This window comes from Rhinatrema bivittatum, chromosome 1 (genome assembly GCF_901001135.1).
Source record: "Rhinatrema bivittatum chromosome 1, aRhiBiv1.1, whole genome shotgun sequence".
Taxonomy (NCBI): Eukaryota; Metazoa; Chordata; class Amphibia; order Gymnophiona; family Rhinatrematidae; genus Rhinatrema; species Rhinatrema bivittatum.
Genome location: NC_042615.1, coordinates 784953041 through 784973142, shown reverse-complemented (window position 1 = coordinate 784973142; position 20102 = coordinate 784953041). Strand labels below are relative to the sequence as shown.

General features: G+C 44.3%; 1 protein-coding gene across 1 annotated transcript in view; it reads right to left on the bottom strand.

Moving 5' to 3' along the window:
- The window catches only part of SMAD2 (SMAD family member 2), a 267476-nt gene that overhangs the window by 150080 nt on the left and 97294 nt on the right, over positions 1 to 20102 (bottom strand). The window contains 2 exon segments of the mRNA XM_029580444.1: positions 12159 to 12352; positions 14211 to 14300. Of these exon segments, the coding sequence (XP_029436304.1) occupies positions 12159 to 12352; positions 14211 to 14300 (284 nt within the window).

Genomic DNA, 20102 nt, shown 5'->3' with positions numbered 1-20102 from the left:
ATTTAAGTATCTCCAGGGTTTGCTGTCTGGTATCCTGCTCTGTGACTAATTTGAAGGGAATGGTGTCAGCCATTTCTTGGACAAAAGTTGTGAAGGAAAAATCTTCTGGAGGAAATTTCTTCCGTGGATCTGGTGGAGATGGATCCGACAAAGTCCTCAGATGAGGTATCTGATTCTGTGTCACTCCAAGTATCATATTCATGAATTTGTGGAGAAATTGTTGAAGTTTGGGAGGTGGAGGAATTCTTGAAGGTCCTGGTAATGGATCTTCAATAGGGGAGTCCTCCATATGCTCTTCCTGTGGATTAGAGGCAAGATAATTGAGGAGTTCCTGATATTTTTTCATTGGGATCCGATATGCCGACTCTGGTTGTCCTGGATCCCCAGGAGGGAGTGGCACCGATGGTGGCGGCTTCGGGATCGAAGATAGAGCTGTTGTCTTCGGTGATCACTTCGAAGTCACCATAGTTATGGATTCAGTCCCTGGCATCGGTGTCGGCATCGACAGGGTCATCGGTATGGGATCGAGAACAAACATAGGTGATGACACCGGCATCGATGATGTCACCAGCAGAATCGCTGGCATCAGCACGGTCGCCGGAATAGGTGCCTGTTCCTTCAAGGCCTGTATCACTGCTTGTCTGATAAAAATCGACAATTCCTGCGATACACCTGGGGTAGATGGAGTAGCTGTATGCGGTGGCAGTGTGGGTGACAATACCTCCATCGATGTCTGAGGAGGTTCGATCGAAGATGTAGGCCTTGACTGTAGTAGCGGAGTTTCCTGGTCCTTTTGCCATTTCGCGGTCAGTTCTCCCGGGGAGGGAGTTAACGCCGACGTAGGTGTATGTCGATGTCGGTGCCTATGTTTGGGCCTATGCTCAACGTCGAAGCAGATGGTGATACTTGATCTCCGGATCCCTCCAGATGATGTTTTTTCAGCAAATCTTTTTTGTAAACTCCTGCTGGGGATGATTTCGAAGGAGAAGGAAGAAGCTGGAGGTGAAATAGGTGTTCCATTTTCTCCTGTCTAAGTTTCCTTCCTTTGGGAGTCATCTCTGCACATTGAGGGCAGGATGAGACATTGTGCTTGTCCCCCAAACAGAGAACACACTCAAGGTGTGGGTCTGTTATGGACATAGTCCGATTGCAGATTGGACATTTTTTAAACCCCGAAGCCATCTTTTCACCAACAGCCGTCAATGAAAAGAGGGAGAAAAAATTGAGAAAAAAAGTTTTTTACTTACAGTAAAAACGAGACTAATTTCTCACCATCCGGTGGAAATGAGAGAGAAATCCCTTGTGGGAGAAAATTTATTTTGAAATCAGTGACTTTTCAGTCAGAAAATCTGTGAGGGAACTCACAGGACTATCTCCACGATGCTTACAGCAGCGCGGAAAAACAAAAACTGAAGAGAGACCCCTGTGACAGAGAATATCATGGCATGCTGGGCATGCTCAGTGGGCTCAGAGTGCCAGTCAAAAGTTTCTAGAAACTTTGACAGAAAGTTTTCCTGCAATAGGGCTCCGTCAATGAAGTCACCCATATGTGAGGACTAGCATCCTGCTTGTCCTGGGATAATTACCAAACCAAAAACCTTCTCCATCTTATCCAGCCTGGCCAGACGGCCCTTTGGAGTCATCTGTATGCACAGATCGCAGCCCTGAACATTGTGTGAAGCCCCCAGACACAGGATGCACACTTCATGAGATCCATTAAGGACATAGTCCCGGGACACCGATGGAAGCCAGACATTGCCATGAGGCACACAGAAAACTGCAAGGGCACGTTGACCGGCAACCAAAGGAGAGGAATAACTCACAGACTAAAGAGTAAAAAAAACCAGACATGGAACCAGAGAGATCCAGCGCAGGACAAAACACATACTTTATGGAACTTTTCCACAAAAAAGAGCAAGAGCTCCACTGCGAGGCAGTAGCTCCGCGGAAAAGAAGAGACTGACCCCACGTGGACACATGGATAGTGGCATGCTCAGTGTGCCAATCAAAGTTTCTAGAAACTTTTACAGAAGTTTTCCATGCCGGGTTCCTTCTGATGGTGTCACCCATATGTGAGGACTACGATCCTGCTTGTCCTAGGAGAATTCTCTCCCCCTTCTCCATCCACTTATTCCCTCTCACTACTGAGACCTCTCCTCACTTCTCCCCCCATCCCCAAAAGGTTATTGGTTCTCTCTCTCAACTCCCCTGCCACCAACCTGTTCCTCTCAAACAGCCCCTCCCCCCCTCCCAAAAAACTAATTTCTGTTCATCTCATCCATTCGCTGTCTAGGCATGGGAAGACAAATGTACTTAATTATTGCATTAGCCTCTTCTGCCAACAGGGGCCACCACTTACAATTTAAACTGCACAAGACTTTATAGATCGCTATAAAAATCCCATACCATTCAAACTACTGATCTGACACTAGCTGGCAGATGACATAGAAAGCACTACTCTTCTCTCATACCCAGCTGAGGGGGAAAGGATCCAATAGGAAGGAGGTAGGAAACTGTCAGATTTTAAAAGGCCTATGCACGTAAAATCCAGGGTTTATGCACGTGGTTGGGCCTTTTTCAAAGGGGCGGGGTCTGGGCGAAGAGGGGCAGGACAGCACCACTGAATGCTGTTTTGAAGACTCGAGCTGGTCGGCACGCGCAACTTACTTTAGCTCGGGATTTGAAGTTCTAAAACAAAAAACAAACAAAAAAAAAAGATAGGGTTTAGGGGTGGGGAGGAGAGGAGAGGAAAAGAGGGAAAGCGTTTAGGTAGGGGAGTCCACTTCTTAATTGGAGTGACTGGGAGGGAACTGAGGAAGACCCAAATTTGCATAAATTCTCCTCCCCTTGCGCGCGCATGTTATAAAACCGGTACATCCACTGGTACGCGCCAGGAAGCGCGCACACACACAAAATCTATCCCTATGTGCACAGGCACACACCACCCTCTTTCTCTTGTGATTGGCTTTGGCATGGTTTGCTCCTTTCCTATACTCCTGAGAGGAGCAGTAAAATTAAAGCATGTGCCAAATTTTGCAGTAGTTGCCATGTCAACATAGGAAACTAGAGTCTATGATTGTGTACTGTAATATTTACATAAAGCAAAAATGCTCAGTTAAAAAAAAAAAATAAAAAAAATCAGGTTTTTCCCTTCTATTAACACTTCTTTATAAAAAGTTGGCTTAGCTTCCAGCCAGGTTACATTACATGAACCAGGATCTTAATGTAACCCCCAACCAGTGTACAAATTTCAGTTTAAGCTTTGCAGAATGCCATCAGTATTGCCTTCCTAGACAGCTGCTAAAACAAAAAGGGAGATTTTTGAACAAGGATTTTTGTTGTGACCCCTGATGAAGGACTTTCGCCTGAAACTTGGCCATGTCGGGAAGATCAAGCCAACGGGTTTGTTGTGTAATATAGGATTAAACATTGTTTGTGAAGGTCAAGGTCAAGCAATGGGACTATTAAGCAGCTTCAGATTTAAGTATTAGTTCTTGATTTAAAAAGAATAATTAAGGAAGGTGTCCATATGAATTAATGGTTTGCAAGAACAGTGGTATGTTCTATGAAGAAAAATGTAGAGATTACTTACCTGATAATCTCGTTTTCCTTAGTGTATGCAGATGGACTCAAAACAAGTGGGTATAGTGTGCTCGTGCTAGCAGTTGGAGACTGATCTGACGTCAGCACGGGTACATATATCCCTGCAGGAAGTGCAGCAATTCAGTAATCTTCCTTGCAAAAGCTGTATGGATATATATGTAGCTGACCGATCGATGAAATGAACAGGATTACCCTGACCGATTGATAGTAGCTGGAGACCGCCAGTGTTCTCAACTGGAAGGCGTCGACACCCGACAGGATGGATGGCCTATTATAAGAAACATGGCTTACCATGAGTCGGTGAATCCCCATGTATGCCGGCAGCCGGGCGGGATGCTGAGTCCATCTGCATACACTAAGGAAAATGAGATTATCAGGTAAGTAATCTCTACATTTCCTAGCGTGTAGCAGATGGACTCAAAACAAGTGGGATGTACAAAAGCTATTCCCGGACTGGGTGGGAGGCTGCCCGAGGTCTGTTCAGGATTGCCCTCGCAAATGCTGTGTCCTCCCTGGCCTGGACGTCCAGACGGTAGAATCTGGAGAAGGTATGGAGGGAGGACCACGTTGCCGCTTTACATATATCTCTGCAGGCGACAGCATCCTAGTTTCTGCCCAAGAGGCCGCTTGCGCTCTAGTAGAGTGAGCCTTGACCTGTAGAGGTGGTGGTTTTCCCGCCTCTACGTAGGCTGCCTTGATAATTTCTTTGATCCAGCGGGCGATGGTTGCCCGTGAGGCCGCTTCCCCTTGCTTCTTCCCACTGTGAAGGACGAACAGGTGGTCCGTCTTTCGTACTGCTTCTGACATTTCCAGGTATCTGGACAGTAGCCTGCCGATGTCGAGATGGCACAGTATTCGACCTCATTCCGGCAAGGATATGGTTTGGTTGAGGTGGAAGTGTGAGACTACTTTGGGTAAGAAGGAAGGAACCGTGCGAAGATGGATAGCCTCTGGAGTGATTCGGAGAAACGGATCACGGCAGGACAGCGCCTGTAGCTCTGAGATACGGCGTGCTGAGCATACGGCCAGCAGGAACACCATCTTCAAGGTCAACAAACGGAGGGACAGGCCTCGAAGGGGTCTGAAGGCAGGTCCCGCTAGGAATTCCAAAACTAGGTTGAGGTTCCACAAGGGCACTGGCCACTTCAGTGGCGGGCGAATGTGTTTGACTCCTTTCAGGAAACGTGAAACGTCTGGGTGTGTGGCAATGCTATTGCCGTCACTCCGGGGACCGTAGCAGGATAGCACTGCCACCTGAACCTTGATGGAATTGAGGGACAGACCCTTCTGAAGTCCATCTTGCAGGAAATCCAAAATGATAGGGAGTTTAGCGGCATGTGGGTTGGTGCTGTGAGATTCGCACCAGGCTTCAAATACTCTCCAGATCCGTATATATGTTAGTGAAGTGGAGAACTTGCGTGCTCGGAGGAGTGTATATTACCGGCCCCAAGTATCCTCTTTTCTTCAGTCTAGCCCTCTCAATGGCCAGACCGTAAGAGAGAATTGAGCTGGATCCTCGTGGAGGATGGGACCTTGCCGCAGCAGGTCCCTATGTGGAGGCAGTGGCAGTGGATTCCCTGCCAGTAGTCTTCGCATGTCTGCGTACCAGGGTCTTCTTGGCCAGTCTGGGGCCACTAGAAGAACTAGTCCTCTGTGCTGCTGAATCTTGTGTATAATGGCGCCCAGCAGGGGCCATGGAGGAAAAGCATATAGCAGGAACCCCTGAGGCCATGGTTGTACCAGGGCATCGATCCCCTGGGATAGAGGATCCCGCCTGCGGCTGAAATACTTGGGTACTTGAGCGTTGGACCTGTCCGCTAGTAGGTCCATGCCCGGCGTCCCCCACTGATCCATAATCATCTGGAAAGCTGTGGGCGACAGCTGCCATTCCCCCGGATTTAGTCTCTCTCTGCTGAGGAAGTCTGCCGTGGTGTTGTCTTTCCCGGCGACGTGGACGGTGGAGATTTCCTGGAGATTTGCTTCCGCCCAAGTCATCAGGGGGGCTATTTCTAGGGATACCTGTCGGCTTCTGGTTCCGCCCTGTCGGTTGATGTATGCCACCGTGGTGGCGTTGTCCAACATCACTCTGACCACTCTGTTTCGAAGTCTGTGGGCAAATCGCAGGCATGCTAGCCTGACCTCCCGTGCCTCTAGTCGGTTTATGTTCCATCCCGACTCTTCTCTGTTCCACCGCCCTTCGGCAGCGAGTTCTTCGCAGTGTGCTCCCCATCCGTTCAGGCTGGCATCTGTCGTGAGCAGGGTCCAGGTTGGGGAGGACATTCTTGACCCCCGGCTCATGTGGCTGGGCTGCAACCACCAGCACAGCTGATTCCACACTCTGGCTGGTAGAGGTAGGTGTACGGTGTAGTTCTGTGATCGTGGGCACCACTGAGATAGGAGGGCGCGTTGTAATGGTCTCATCATATGAGCCCGCGCCCATGGTATCACCTCCAAAGTAGATGCCATAAAGCCGAGGACCTGTAGGTAATCCCAAGCTGTGGGCCGGGTGGCGCTCAGCAGGGCCAGCAGACGATTCCAGAGCTTTGATCTCCTCTTGGAGGTCAGACTGACCTTGTCTTCCTGGGTGTCGAATCGGACTCCTAGGTATTCCAGCGACTGAGAAGGCTTTAGGGGAACTCTTGTTCAAGTTTACTACCCATTCTAGACTTTCCAGAAGATCTATAAGTCTGTTGGTTGCCTGGTGGCTTTCCTCCGGTGACTTTGCCCTGATCAGCCAATCGTCCAGGTAGGGATGGACGAGGATTCCTTCCTTCCTGACACCGCCACTACTACTATGACCTTGGAAAAGGTCCGCGGCGCGGTGGCTAACCCGAAGGGTAAAGCTCGGAACTGGAAGTGTTGGTTCAGGACTTTGAAGCGTAGATAGCGCTGGGGATCCCAATGGATTGGGATATGCAAGTAGGCTTCCGACAGATTTAGGAATGTGAGAAACTCCCCTGGCTGTCCTGAATTTTTGACAGACCGCAGAGTTTCCATGCGAAAGCTGGGGACCCGTAGGTGCCGGTTGACTGACTTGAGGTCTAGGACGGGCCTGAAAGTGCCCTCCTTCTTGGGCACTATGAAATAAATGGAATAATGCCCAGAATTTATCTCCCCTGCAGGCACTGGGATTATGGCTTTTAGGGACAGGAGCCTCCACAAGGTAACTTCTAGTGCCGTCCTCTTGAGGGGTGAACAAGGAGATTCCACAAACTTGTCCGGCGGGAGCTGAAGAAAGTCCAGGTAATACCATTTTATTTATTTATTTATTTAAGATTTTTATATACCGACGTTCATCAGGGATATCACATCGGTTTACAGTGTAACTGAAATTGGCGCCTGGGAAGGCGTTTTACATCGAACAGATATAACGAAGTAACATGAAAACAAATGAGGATGCGATTTACATCAAACAGATATAACGAGTTAACATGAGAACAAAAGAGGGGGGGAAATAAGGGCGAGAGATAATCAGAAAAAACGTTATGAACAAAATTTACAGAAATTTACAAATATATATAGAGTATCAATATATACAGAATATTCATAAAAATAGCAATGTCCTAGAAGGACAAGTGTGTAGAGTTGGAAGAGGGAGGGGAGGGGATGGAGGTGGATAAGAGGGAAGGAGGGGTGGAGGGGGGTTAAAGGAGTAAGCGAGCTAAGAGATAGGGGCATGTTAGACGGCTGAACAGAAGGGGGGCAAGGAAGTACCTAAAGGTGGGGGTGAGGAAAGGGGAGGAGGGTAGGTGGGGATGAGAGAGGAAAGAGAGGAAATTAGGTGTATGCCTTGGTGAAGAGCCAGGTCTTCAGCTTCCGTTTGAATGTTTTTGTGCATTCTTCTTGTCGTAATTCGACAGGCATAGTGTTCCAAAGGGTAGGCCCGGCGATAGAGAGCGCTCGGGCTCTCGTGGAGGTAAGTTTGTAATGTTTGGGAGAAGGTGTAGGCATGGAGGCGAGATGTTGGTGTCTGATGGGCCTGTTGGATTGGTGGAGGCGGAAGGATTCGTTGAACCAGTTCATTTCAGGGTTGTATAAAGCCTTGTGGACAAGGGAGAGAGCCTTGTATTGGATGCGTGATGCAATTGGGAGCCAGTGTAAGTCTTTTAATACCGGTGTGATATGGTCGTTTCTGCGTGAGTTGGTCAAAATCCGGGCTGTTGTGTTTTGTAATATTTGAATGGGTTGGATGGCGTTGTTCGGTAGACCAAGGAGGAGGGCATTACAATAGTCTGTTTTGGCAAAGATGGTGGTTTGTATAACTGTGCGGAAGTCGGGAGGATGTAGTAGGGATTTTAGTTTTTTTAGGGAGTGTAGTTTAAAAAATCCATCTTTTAGTATATTACTGATGAATTTCTTAAGCGAGAGATGGTCGTCAAGGATGACTCCCAGATCACGGACTTGTTGGGCAAGTGGTGTGTGGATAGTGGGGGGGTTAGGATGATTTTGGGGTGAGATGAACATGATTTCGGTTTTAGTAGTGTTAAGAGCTAAATGGATGGAAGCTAAGAGATTGTTTATGGCTTGGAGTGCATCCTTCCAAATGTCCATAGCTTTTGGTAGGGATTCGGTGATGGGTATGAGCAACTGGACATCATCAGCGTAGACAAAGTGAGGCAGCTTGAGACTAGAAAGGAGGTCACAGAGGGGTAGCATGTAAATGTTGAAGAGGGTTGAGGACAGGGATGAGCCTTGTGGGACACCCTGATTGAGGGGGATGATTTTGGATTCGTGGTTTCCTAATTGAATTTTGAAGTTTCTGTTACTGAGGTAGGAATTGAACCAGTTATGGGCAATACCTGTGACGCCAATTTCAGATAAGCGTTGTAGGAGAATGGAATGGCTGATGGTATCAAAAGCGGAGGAGATGTCGAGAAAGGCGAGAATAAATGATTGCCCTTTGTCAAATCCTTTAAGAATATGGTCTGACAGGGAAAGTAGAAGTGTCTCAGTGCTGTGGGATTTCCGGAAACCGTATTGAGCAGGCGCTAGGATACGGTTATCTTCGAGGTATTCTGAGAGTTGTTTGTTAACAGTTTTTTCGAGGAGTTTAGAGATAAAGGGGAGATTAGAGATGGGGCGGTAATTAGCGAGGTCAGAGGGGTCAAGTTTAGGTTTTTTTAAGATAGGTTTGACGATTGCCTGTTTGAGGGGAACAGGTACTTGGCCAGAGTTGATAGACAGATTAATGATGTTTGTTAGAGGTTTAGCGATGAGGTTAGGAATGGAAAGTAGATGTTTGGTGGGGATTGTGTCCGAGGGGTGGGAGGAGGGCTTGGCTTTCTTGATGAATGATTCTATTTCAAGTACTGAGGTGCAGTCTAGAGAGGAGAGAAGTTTGGTGTTGTCATTAGTGATAGTGTGGTTGAAGTTATGTTTGGGGAGGCTGAGGGGGGAGGTAGAAGTAGTATTGAAGTTGGCCAGCAATTTGTTTATTTTGGTTTGGAAGAACGTAGCAAGTTCTTCACATTTGGGTTTAGCTATTTCATCTGGAATGTCGGGAGCTGCTGACTTAGTGAGTGAGGCTACGTAATCAAAAAGTACTCTAGGGTTAAATTGGAATTGATGTATTTTGGTAGCGAAAAAGTCGCGTTTTGTCTTATTGAGTTTTTCACTGTATAAGTGTAAGGAGGATTTGAATTGGGCAAGGTGTGTAGGAGAGGGATCGTTGCGCCAGATCTTTTCAGATTTGCGAAGGCATTGTTTTAGGTTCTTTAGTTCTTGGGAATACCAAGGTTTCCTTTTTTCATTGTGTAGAGGAGAGATGAGTTTTGATTGCGCCATCGGATGATGGCGAGGACCCACTGGTCCGAGGTAATCTCGACCCACCTGCGGTAGAAGAGGGTTAGCCTGCCCCCTATAGCTGCTACCCCCAGATGGGTCAGCTGATTGTCATTGTGGGGTACGGCTGGGACCCGAACCCGAGCCGGTTCCCCTCTTGTTGCGCTTAGTCCGAAAGGACTGGTTCCTGGCCTGCGAACGAGGTGCTTGGTAGTGAGTCCTGTAAGGGTTGAAGCGCCGAGAGCTTCTACCTCTGGATGGTCTAGGAAAAGGGCGCTGGCTCCTCCTTGACCTGTCTTCTGGTAGACGGGGTAATGGAGATGCGCCCCATTTATTGGCCAGTTTCTCGAAGTTGCTGCCGAACAGGAGGGATCCCTTAAAGGGCATTCTCGTGAGACGTGTCTTGGAGAAGGAGTCGGCCGACCAATTACGTAGCCAAAGCTGCCTCCTGGCTGCCACTGAGGATGACACTCCCTTGGCTGCCGTACGGACTAGGTCGGAGGCTGCGTCAGTGAGGAACGAGAGCGCCGATTCCATCTCTTCTCCCGGGGTGTTGTTCCTAGCCTGTGATAAACAGGAACGCGTCACCACAGTGCAGCAGGTCGCAATTCGTAGGGACATAGCTGACACCTCAAAGGCGTGTTTCAGAATGGCGTCAATGCTCCGTCATGGGTATCCTTGAGGGCCATCCCCCCTTCCACCGGAATGGTGGTGAGCTTCACAATTGCGCTAACTATGGCGTCTACCTGGGGGCACGCCAGCATCTCCTTGGTTGCCGGGTCTAAGGGGTACATGCCAGCCAAGGCCCGACCCCCTTTGAATGAGGCCTCCGGCGCATTCCATTCCAGATCGATTAGCTGCTGTGCTGCTCGTAGGAGGGGAAAATGGTGAGTCGTTTGGCGCAGGCCCTCTAACAGGGGGTTCATTCTAGGTTCCCCTGGGGTGTCATGGCCCGGGAGAGCCAGTTCCGACAGGATTTGTGAAATCAGGCCTGGGAGATCCTCTTTCAGAAAGAAACGCCACATGGTCCGATATGGTTCAATCCCCGAGTGAAGTTCTCCCTCCTCGGGGGGGGCTCTTCATCTTCCTCAGAGCAATCTGAATCCCCATAAGTGGGGCTTCCGGGTGGCGAGTGGCCGTGCCTAGGCCTTGAGGGTCCAGGGGCTGGGTCATTCGGTACGTATGGACCCGTTCGGGGAGCAGACTGCATTGTGACAAAGGCATGAATCCCCTTGAATAATTCCACCCAGGAGAGCGAAGCCGGATCTGACCTTAGGGGCACCAGGTCTCTCAGGTTCCCTGGCTGCTCACTGCTGCCTGCTAGGTCCGGGGTGTTCCCTGACGAACTGGCAAGTACGCTGGGCTGCGACTGGTCCTGGTCTGGAACTCCCAGGGCCTCTTCACATTGGGCACATAGGGAGTCTGTTTCCTCGCTCTGAGTGGCTCTGAGGTTGCATGCAGAGCAGAGGCTTATGCCTGATTCTGGAGGTGCCGGCTCCGCTGACGCATGGGCTCTCTTATGCTCCATCTCGTCTGTGAACCCAGCTGGAGTCTGCGCTTTGTAATATGCGCGAAAGATGTGCGCCTACCAATCTGAGCTTATCCACGTGCGCCCAGGAACGGGCGCCTATTGCACGGCTGACGAACCAGGGCAGAAGGCGAGTAGGCAGGCAAAATGGCGACCCCCTTGGCGGGTTGCCACGTAGGCAGACTCTGCTAATCCTCACTTCCTCGGAGACCAATAAGTAAAGATGTACGCCTTACCTTGTCTTCGGCGCTTCCCGGCTGCGACCCGGGCAGTCTCCAGCTGCAGGGGGAGAGGGTAAGTACAGTCACCGCCACTCTCGAGGAAGTGCACCCGCTGCCTCTAGGCCGCGCCCGAACTCGTCTCGCTCGGGGGCCAAGTCCACACCGGGACCGAGGCTGCCTCTAGGCCGCGCCCGAGCCCTTCTCACTCGGGGGCTAAGTCCCTGCCGCAAGTCGGCCACCGGACTGAGGCCCTTACCTCCGAGGGGACCAAGGAAATCGCCTTGGGAAACTCAACTGGGGGAGGGATTGAATGGTATCACCGCAGGAGTGCGGGGCTCGTCTTCAAGTAGGTTTCTGCTATGAATTTAGTCGTTAGAATTTGGAAAAACACTCAGCGAGCGCGAGGTAGCTCCAAACTGATTTGGAGATGGAAATTACTGAATTGCTGCACTTCCTGTGGGGGTATATGTACCCGTGCTGACGTCAGATCCAGTCTCCAACTGCTAGCACGAGCACACTATACCCACTTGTTTTGAGTCCATCTGCTACACGCTAGGAAAAACCAATTTTTTTATGGCACTTTTTCACATAAATTCATGGAGGTAGGTGGTAAGTTGATAAAAAAAATACTGGGGTAACCGGTATGGTACCTTTTAAACAGTATAATATATATATGAAACTACCACTATCTTCATATTATTTAAGCAAATAAGTTAAATTGGGTGCTGTCAATTTGAAAATATTTGGTAGGTTTTTTTGCGGGTTTGAGTGTTATAAAAATAACCACCTGGTAAGTTAAATCATAATTATTTTGTGGCATAACACAAAAAAGGTGGCAGTAAATTAAAGTATGCTCAAAACCTAGGTTCCAATAATACTTCAAACAAACATTTCTAAAACAGATATGCTTGTCATCATGCAAGCTTACAAAATATAGCTTTTTATAAATAATTTAACCTTCTTAGAAGGCTGAACAACAATTGACAGTTTCATACTGTATCACCATTATGAAAGTTTCTTCCTACCTGGGGTTTCTACTCTCTGGTAATGGTAAGGGTTTACACATACTTCATCCTTTTTAAGATTGAAAGCATATTCACAGTTTTCAATTGCTTTAAGTTCATGATGACTGTGAAGATCAGGCCAGCGCCACAGGCGACAGTAAATAACATGTGGTAATCCTTTGCGGTGAGATACTTGAAGACGGCCATCGAGCGACCTACACATCAGAAGTAAAAAAAAAAAAAAAATTTATACTGCTTAAATTATCATAAATCAATTTTGATAAGGCAAAAAAGAGGTTTAAGGAGATAGAGAAATTATTACTAAATTTAAGCATCTGCAGATAAACAAAGGGAAGGAAAGGAGAGGAGAGGAAATTTTTCTGTATGTCTGACAAATTGGATAAAAAAAAAAAAAAAAAAAAAATTGTTAACCCTGTGTTCTCAGGACTTTCATTCTTAAAATGTGGTTCCACTGACAGTACCAGTATGTGCTCCAAACTGATGCCAAGGATCCAATGCATTACAATAAGTTAACTTAAGGAAAAAAAGCTAAAAGAAAAAAAAAAAAAGATAGCTAGTTCCATTTCAAATCTTTTGAATAAAAAGCTTTTGTTGCCGTCATGCATAAAGCAATGAAAACACATATTAGAATATAACAAAGTGAGCCTTGAATGAACCAAAACAGATGTAATAAGAAGAAAGTTAGACAAAACATATGGCAATGACATTTTACTCTTGCTCTACATCTCTTTAGTTCCCCAATATGTTCCCTCATCAATTCAGCTATACAGATGCTTTTCATCACTTTAACCTCAGTAGGGATACAACTCCCATGGCTTCCAAACCAGCCAATTAGCACTCATTTGCCTAGATTGCAGAATTCTAAAGAAAGTAATTGAGCCCAAAAAGCACTGAAAAAGAAATGTTTTAAAAAGATGAATTCTTGAATATTTAGGTTTGGTCAGACGACTTATATTCACATGACACTGCTGTTTTAAATTTTTTGGCCTCTTGAAAGACTGCATATGTAAATACACAAATGCAGATGAATATGATTAAAATACGATGAGAAAAATATGGAGTTGGGGAAAAATTGTGTCAAAAGCTTAAATATATAAAAATGTCAGTAACAGCTATAGCAATTTAAAAATTGATACTTTAGTGTGATCTTCTCAGAGCACATGAACTTTGCATTATTCTAAACAAAGCCTTAAAAAAACCCCACAAAACCCCACTATGGAATTTTTATAGATTTTAAAAAAAAATCTATCTGCTGTCCCAAGGGGCATCTTTACAAAAACATCAAAATGGATCTCATCACAATTTATTGTGCAGTTGGTATGTTGCATATGAATACTACCAAAATCAGCCTCTGGCGTACAATTAAAGGGACTGTGAGAAACGGATGGCAGTCAAAGACACAATGGCCAGCTTCAACCAAGTGCCATGTATTAGCATTCAATTTCCCTTCAGATCTGTCCTATTGATGCTATTTGAACAAGGAATCTGACTTGATACTTTTAAAGAGCCAAGCCAGAAGTCACACTAGTGGCAGAAAACCAGCCAGGTCCCATGGGGTGCTCCAGCTGTCGAGCACTAGACTAAGAGTCTAAATCACTAAGCTTCTCCCCCTCCCCCAATAGAAAGAATGAGAAAGTGCCTTAGTGAATCTGGCCTTAAGTCCAAGATTTCTCGCCAAATATGACATGACTATTATATAGCACCTGGCTTTCTAAATGGAGTTAAAAACCACAAGTGCCTCTTAGGTTTACTCCTGGTATAGAAAAGAGTTTAACTTTGAAAAATACCAGTACATACACTTTCGGCTTATCAAATATCAATTCATGGAATGTAGTAGTAGGAAAAGGTGGTTCCTTAGAAGCCAAAATGTCATTGGTCAAATCAATTGAAATAATTTAAGGCAGGCACACAGTGGGTCTTAAAAGGCTGCACCATAAGATTTATGTTTAGGAAGCATCCTACTAATTACTAAAGCATCATACTATAGATCCTCTAAAAATCACCCCTCATCCCATAAGACCTCTATGATGTGACAGAGTGCAGAATATTCACCTGGTTTGTTCAGAGAAGCTGTAAAGGCCTGTTGTATCCCACTGATCTATCGTATTTGGTGTACTCAGTCCCCAAATTTCAGAGCAAGTGCTGTGCATAAATTGAAAAACAAAAATTGATGTGAACATGGAAGCATGGTTATTCAAAATACCATGATGTAAAACATGGAAAATGTACAGACTACTTCCTTCACATAGAAGCTATAAGGCATTTTTGTTATTTTGACATTTTGTAGGTATTTTTTTGCAAGAACCTGTTCTATGTGAAGGTGGTCAATAAAATGGAACATGTGAGTCAAGGTAAAGTATGATCATGTACAGAAAAAAACCAAGGAACTTGTTTTACAAAAGGAAACATTGTTGTTGTGTCATTTAAGAGAAACAAATGACAACCACAACTTTCAATGGTTAACAATATATTTTAAGTTTGAAAACAGGCCAAATACATGAATGACTTTTACAAGGAATGTCATGAAAAGAGAGAATGTTAGATTAACAGGAGCTACAAATTTCATGTCACTTGTATGAAGTCCTCAACTTGATCTGAATTTATATTGGGATGCTAAAAATGAAAGATTAACTTACTACAGGTTCCATAAATACTTAAAACAATGAAATGTTTACAAAAATTGGCATGCATTTTCTTCTAAAAATTACATAGTTTTCTTAAACTTTTTGGGCTCAATTTTGAGGACTTGCAAAGTTTACCCTGCCAAAAAAAAAAAAGATTTAAAGGAATATTGTACAATATTTAGTAGACCATTCAGTGTGTAATACTGAGCTATACCACGCTACTATTTGGGAGCAGATGAGCCTGTGTCTCTCTGTCTACATCTATAATCACACATTCTCTAGTTACATAGCAAATTCTATAGCACTTCCACTTTGTTGTGGGCCTATGCTGTATTCCTGCTGATAGAAGTAAGCTACTAAACACAAAATAAAAATAACCTTTTCTTCAAAATGCTTTAAAAGAAACAAGGACCTTTAGAATAAGCCATACATTATAAAAGAATACTTTCACAAATATTCCATTCTGAACATTGCTGGATTGAATTCTCTTCTAGAATTTTAAAATTTACAAAATCTTTAGGCAGGACTAAAAAACATTTTAAGCAAATTTCTCTGTTGTGAAATGCCTCATTTGTTTGCTGCTCTTTAGGCTCTCAATCTAAGCAAGAATAAATCAAATTTGATAAATGTTAACAAGTTACATGCTAGCTACAGTTAAGTCTAAGTGATAGAAAACGTGTAATCTGTTTTCAATTTTGAGTTTAACCGTAATGGGCAATCCTTGTGATAGTATAACCAAAAAAAACCAAACAAAAATAAATAAAGCTATACAGAATGGGATTCAAATACATAAAACTGGGTACCTTGGAATGCAGACAAAGGTTTAAGTATCCTTTAACATTAATTTTTTTTTATACCATTTCAAAAGGGTAAAGCTTCTGTAATTTTTTGGACAAATTTACTTGAAACTGGTTCTGCTTTTCAGGATGACCTAGTCTACTGGACTCAATTTTGATTATTTCTACTAGTCCTATAACTTATCAACAAATGGATTCTTTATACTTTGACACATTCTAAGATAGAATCATTTTGAGGGTGCCTGAAGTGAGATATCAAAATGAATCTATTGTATATATAAAAAATAGAACTATTTTCTTAGTAAAAGTAGTGAATTTGAGCAGTTTTATAATTATAAACTGCAAGAGACTGGCATAACTTTTCTTGTCTTAAGAACCTTGCTGTCATATCCTGCTGAAAAAAATAAAAATTCTCCATGAAAATAAAAGGGAAAACTGGCTTTTGTACTTAAGTTCCTTTTACATCTGAGATTTGCTTGCACAATACAATAAGGCAACAGCATATTGTATTGTTACAATATTCATTTTATCACAAAGTAAGTTGATTCACTGCCTTTAAAAGTTTAAAGGATTTTTGACTAGGTAATATTGCCCAAGGTATCATGTTTATTATGAGGGAACTGCCTAATTCAAAACTTAGATGTTCCAAGGGAATGGTGAGGACATTAATGAAAAGTTAACAGTTGCTTTCCAATTTAAAAACAAACAAACCAAAAAAAAACAAAAACCATTGCCATTTCCAGCTGTTTTAAACAAACCCTAAAATAGCAGGAAAAAGGGAGTAGTGTAAAGCAGTGGTTCTCAACCAGTGTGTCACCAAGAACACGCGGGGGTGTGTCGCCACACTTCCCGGTCCCCCGCTGACCCAGCTGCTCCCCAGTCCTCCTCCGCCCAGGCTTAAAATGCTGTCAGCCCGGGCGGAACGTGACAGAACAGCTGGAGTCAGCGGCACCGGCATGGTCTCTTCTTCCCGCCGACCCCCCCCCCCCCCCCCCCGCAGCCCGGAAGAGAAAGTGGCGAGCAGCGGGTGCGTGCGCGGGAAGAGACCATGCTAGTGCAGGCAGCGTCGGCCCGAAGAAAAGAAGAGAGAGACGCGGCCGGAGGAATGAGCAGCGCGGCTGAGAGAAAAATGAATAACGTCAACCCCCGCGGCCGATGGGACTCCATTCTCCATGAGAGGGCTGAAAATGAAGGAGGTTAGGGTTGGGAGGCAGCTGCTGCTAGTACCGGGGAGGGAGGGAGAGAGAGTGAATGAGCAAGCAAGCATGTATGTTTGCGATCCTGTGTGTGTATGTATGTGAATGATTGAGAGCCTGTATATGTGAAAGAGTATGTCTGTGATTGAGAGCCTGCCTGTGAGAGAGAGCATGAATGTAAGTTTACGATTGGGAACCTGTATGTGTAAGATTGTGATTGAAAACCTGTTTGTGTGAAAGAGTATTGTGTGTATGATTGAGTTCCTTTGTGTGTGAGAGATCATGTGTATGTATGATTAAGAGCCTGTGTGTATAAGTAAGAGAGAGAGCATGTGTGAGTCTGTGTGTGATTGAGAGCTGGTTTAGGTGAGGGAGCATGTGATTGAGAGCCTGTGTGTGAATGAGAAAGAATGTTTGTAAGCATGTGAATGAGAGTGTGTGTGAGAGAAAAAAAGACAGCATGTATGTGTGTGATTGAAAGCCTGTATGTGTAAGTGTGAAAAGATACAGCATGTGTGTAAATGTGTAATTAAGAGCCTATATAAGTGAGAGAAAAAGCATGTGTATATAGGTGTGTAATTGAGAGCCAGTGTGAGAGAGCGTGCTGGTATGTGACAGAGAGAGGAGAAAGTTCCAAGCAAACCACCCCTCCTCCTGCTAATTCAAAACAATCTCAGGACACCTGGATATCAAATGTTCCCAGGTATGCAAAGAAAAAAAAAACAACTTTTGTATCCTTATTTTTCATTACTGGGGCTTTTGTATCTGCTATTTTGAAATATTTTATTGGTATCTAGAAATTTTTTATTTGAGTTTTTAATTATTGGATATTCCACTCATCAGCTGTTTCAAAATAATCTGTTCTTTTTGTTAGTATGGTTTTACTGCTACTGATTTTATATTTCTTGATTTGTTTTACAAGGATGGGTGATTTTTTTTTCCTTTATTACACTGAATACAGAGACTGGCTTGTTGCAGTTTCCAATTCAGTTTTTTCTGCATGCTTCTAGTTATGCGTTTTGGTGTCTTTATTATTTGTTAGGTGAGGGTCAGCACATGTGATTCAGGTGAGGTTTTCTGCTGGCGTGTAGTTTCTGTGTAGGGCTCTATAGCAGCCTGACTTGGTCCATTTTCCTAATAGGAGATGTATTGGTGTCTTAAGGCCTGGTGTAATATTTTCAGTGTTGCCTTTTCTTAGGTAAGGTGGCTACTGTTTAAGTGCTGGAAATTGGTGCTGTTTTGGTGTAAGATGTTTACTATTTATTTAAACATTTTTATATACAGACATCCGTTTGCACATCGTATCGGTTTACATGAAACAACGTCGCCGCAACAGGCGAAGCTTTTACAGAGAACAAAAACTGTAGCATAGGGTTGAAAACAGATTAACTAGGTACAAATTTATGAGGTACAGATTAACTAGATAATATATTATTGGAAGGATATCTCAAAGAAGACGTAAAGAGTATTTAAAGAGATAAGCTCGGTTATAAAGTTGAGACAAAGTTAGAGAGCAAGGCCAGGGGAAACTGGGTATACCGGAAAATATTTACAATAAAATTCAAGTGTATCTGGTATCCAATGAGTGTAGAGCAACACACTGCATTCGTTCGCAGTGTAGGGTGGTTCAGTAATGAGGGGTATTTGAGGAAAGGCCTGTAGAAACAGCCAAGTTTTTAGTTTGTTTTTTTTTAATTTAGGGGTGGAGGTTTCAGTACGTAAGTCAGGAGGCATGGAGTTCCATAGGGTAGGGCCAGCCAGTGAGAAGGCTCTTTTTGTTGTGGAGGTGAGTTTGGTGGATTTGATCGAAGGGAGGTGGAGCGTTCCTTGGAGGGTGGAATTAGTAGGTCTTGTGGATGTACGTGGTATGAGTGGAGGGTTGATCCAGTGAGTGTTCTCATTTATGATGCATTTATGAATGAGGGATAGGGTTTTGTATAGGATTCTCGATTTAATTGGAAGCCAATGTAGCTCTATGAGTGTGGGTGTAATATGGTCTCTCTTTTTTGAATTTGTGAGGATGCGTGCTGAGGCATTCTGTAAGAGTTGTAGTGGTTTGGTATAAGAGGTAGGGAGGCCAAGGAGTAGGGCATTACAGTAATCTATTTTAGAAAAAATAATAGACTGTAAAACAGTGCGAAAATCGGTGAAATATAGCAATGTCTGAGTTTTTTGATCATTTGTAGCTTGAAGTAGCAGTCACTGAGAATAGATTTTATAAAGGGTTTAAGGGTGAGCTGGTTGTCAATCATAATACCCAGGCTTCGAGTGTGAGTGGGAAAGGTGGTGGATGAGTAGGATGGAGGGATGGGGGTAAGGGATGTTTGGAGGAGATAAGGAGTTCAGTTTTCTGGGGATTGAGAGCCAGGTGCATGTCAGTGAGTAGTTGGTTAATAGAGGTGAGGCAGGATTCCCAGTTTTGGAGAGCGGTTTGAAGGGAGTCTGTAAAGGGGAGGAGAATTTGAACATCACCTGCGTAGATGAAGTGTTTGATATCTAGACTGGTGAGGAGATTGGCAAAGGGGAGCATGTATAGGTTAAATAGTGTTGAGGAAAGAGAGGAACCTTGGGGAACGCCTCTGTCAAGGCTAATCAGGTCGGATTCATTGTTATCAATGGTAACTGAGTAGTGTCGGTTTTGGATGTAGGACTTTATCCAGGAGAGTGCAGTTGCAGATATACCAATACTCATGAGGATGTTAACGAGGATACTGTGATTAACAGTATCAAATGCTGCGGAAATGTCCAGCATGGCCAGGAGATAGGAGTTACCTTATGCAATTTCTGTTCAGACAGAATACGTATCTTTTCCTTGTGTCATTTTAAACAATAAAAATAATTACCAGACCTTTACTTTTTATTTCTGCCGTGAATTGTAATGAGCAGTGTGTCACACATGTGAGCATGGCCTGTCAGGTGTGTCACGATGGGAAAAAGGTTGAGAACCACTGGTGTAAAGTATAAAGTAAGATCTATATTTAAAACAGTTACCTACTTTATCTACATGAATTTTGACCAAGGATGTTAAGTTTTTTTCTTACTATCATTTACTAACTGGTCCATCAAGTCTGCTCAGTTATCCTTTGCACACTAAGGATACACTGATTGCAAGCCACAGAGTACAAGACATCTCTTATCTAGACAGCATTTTTTTTGTCTTCCTCCTTTGTATTCCACCATCTTGGATAGAATAGCATAAAAGATCCCCACCCTAATATCCATTCCTTTCATTTTGTTAAGTTTGTGAATTGGTGAGAGAGTTTCATGAATATTCCTGTTTTAAAAATGTGGTCTTTTGTATTAACTGAATTCTACCATTGTGCATAT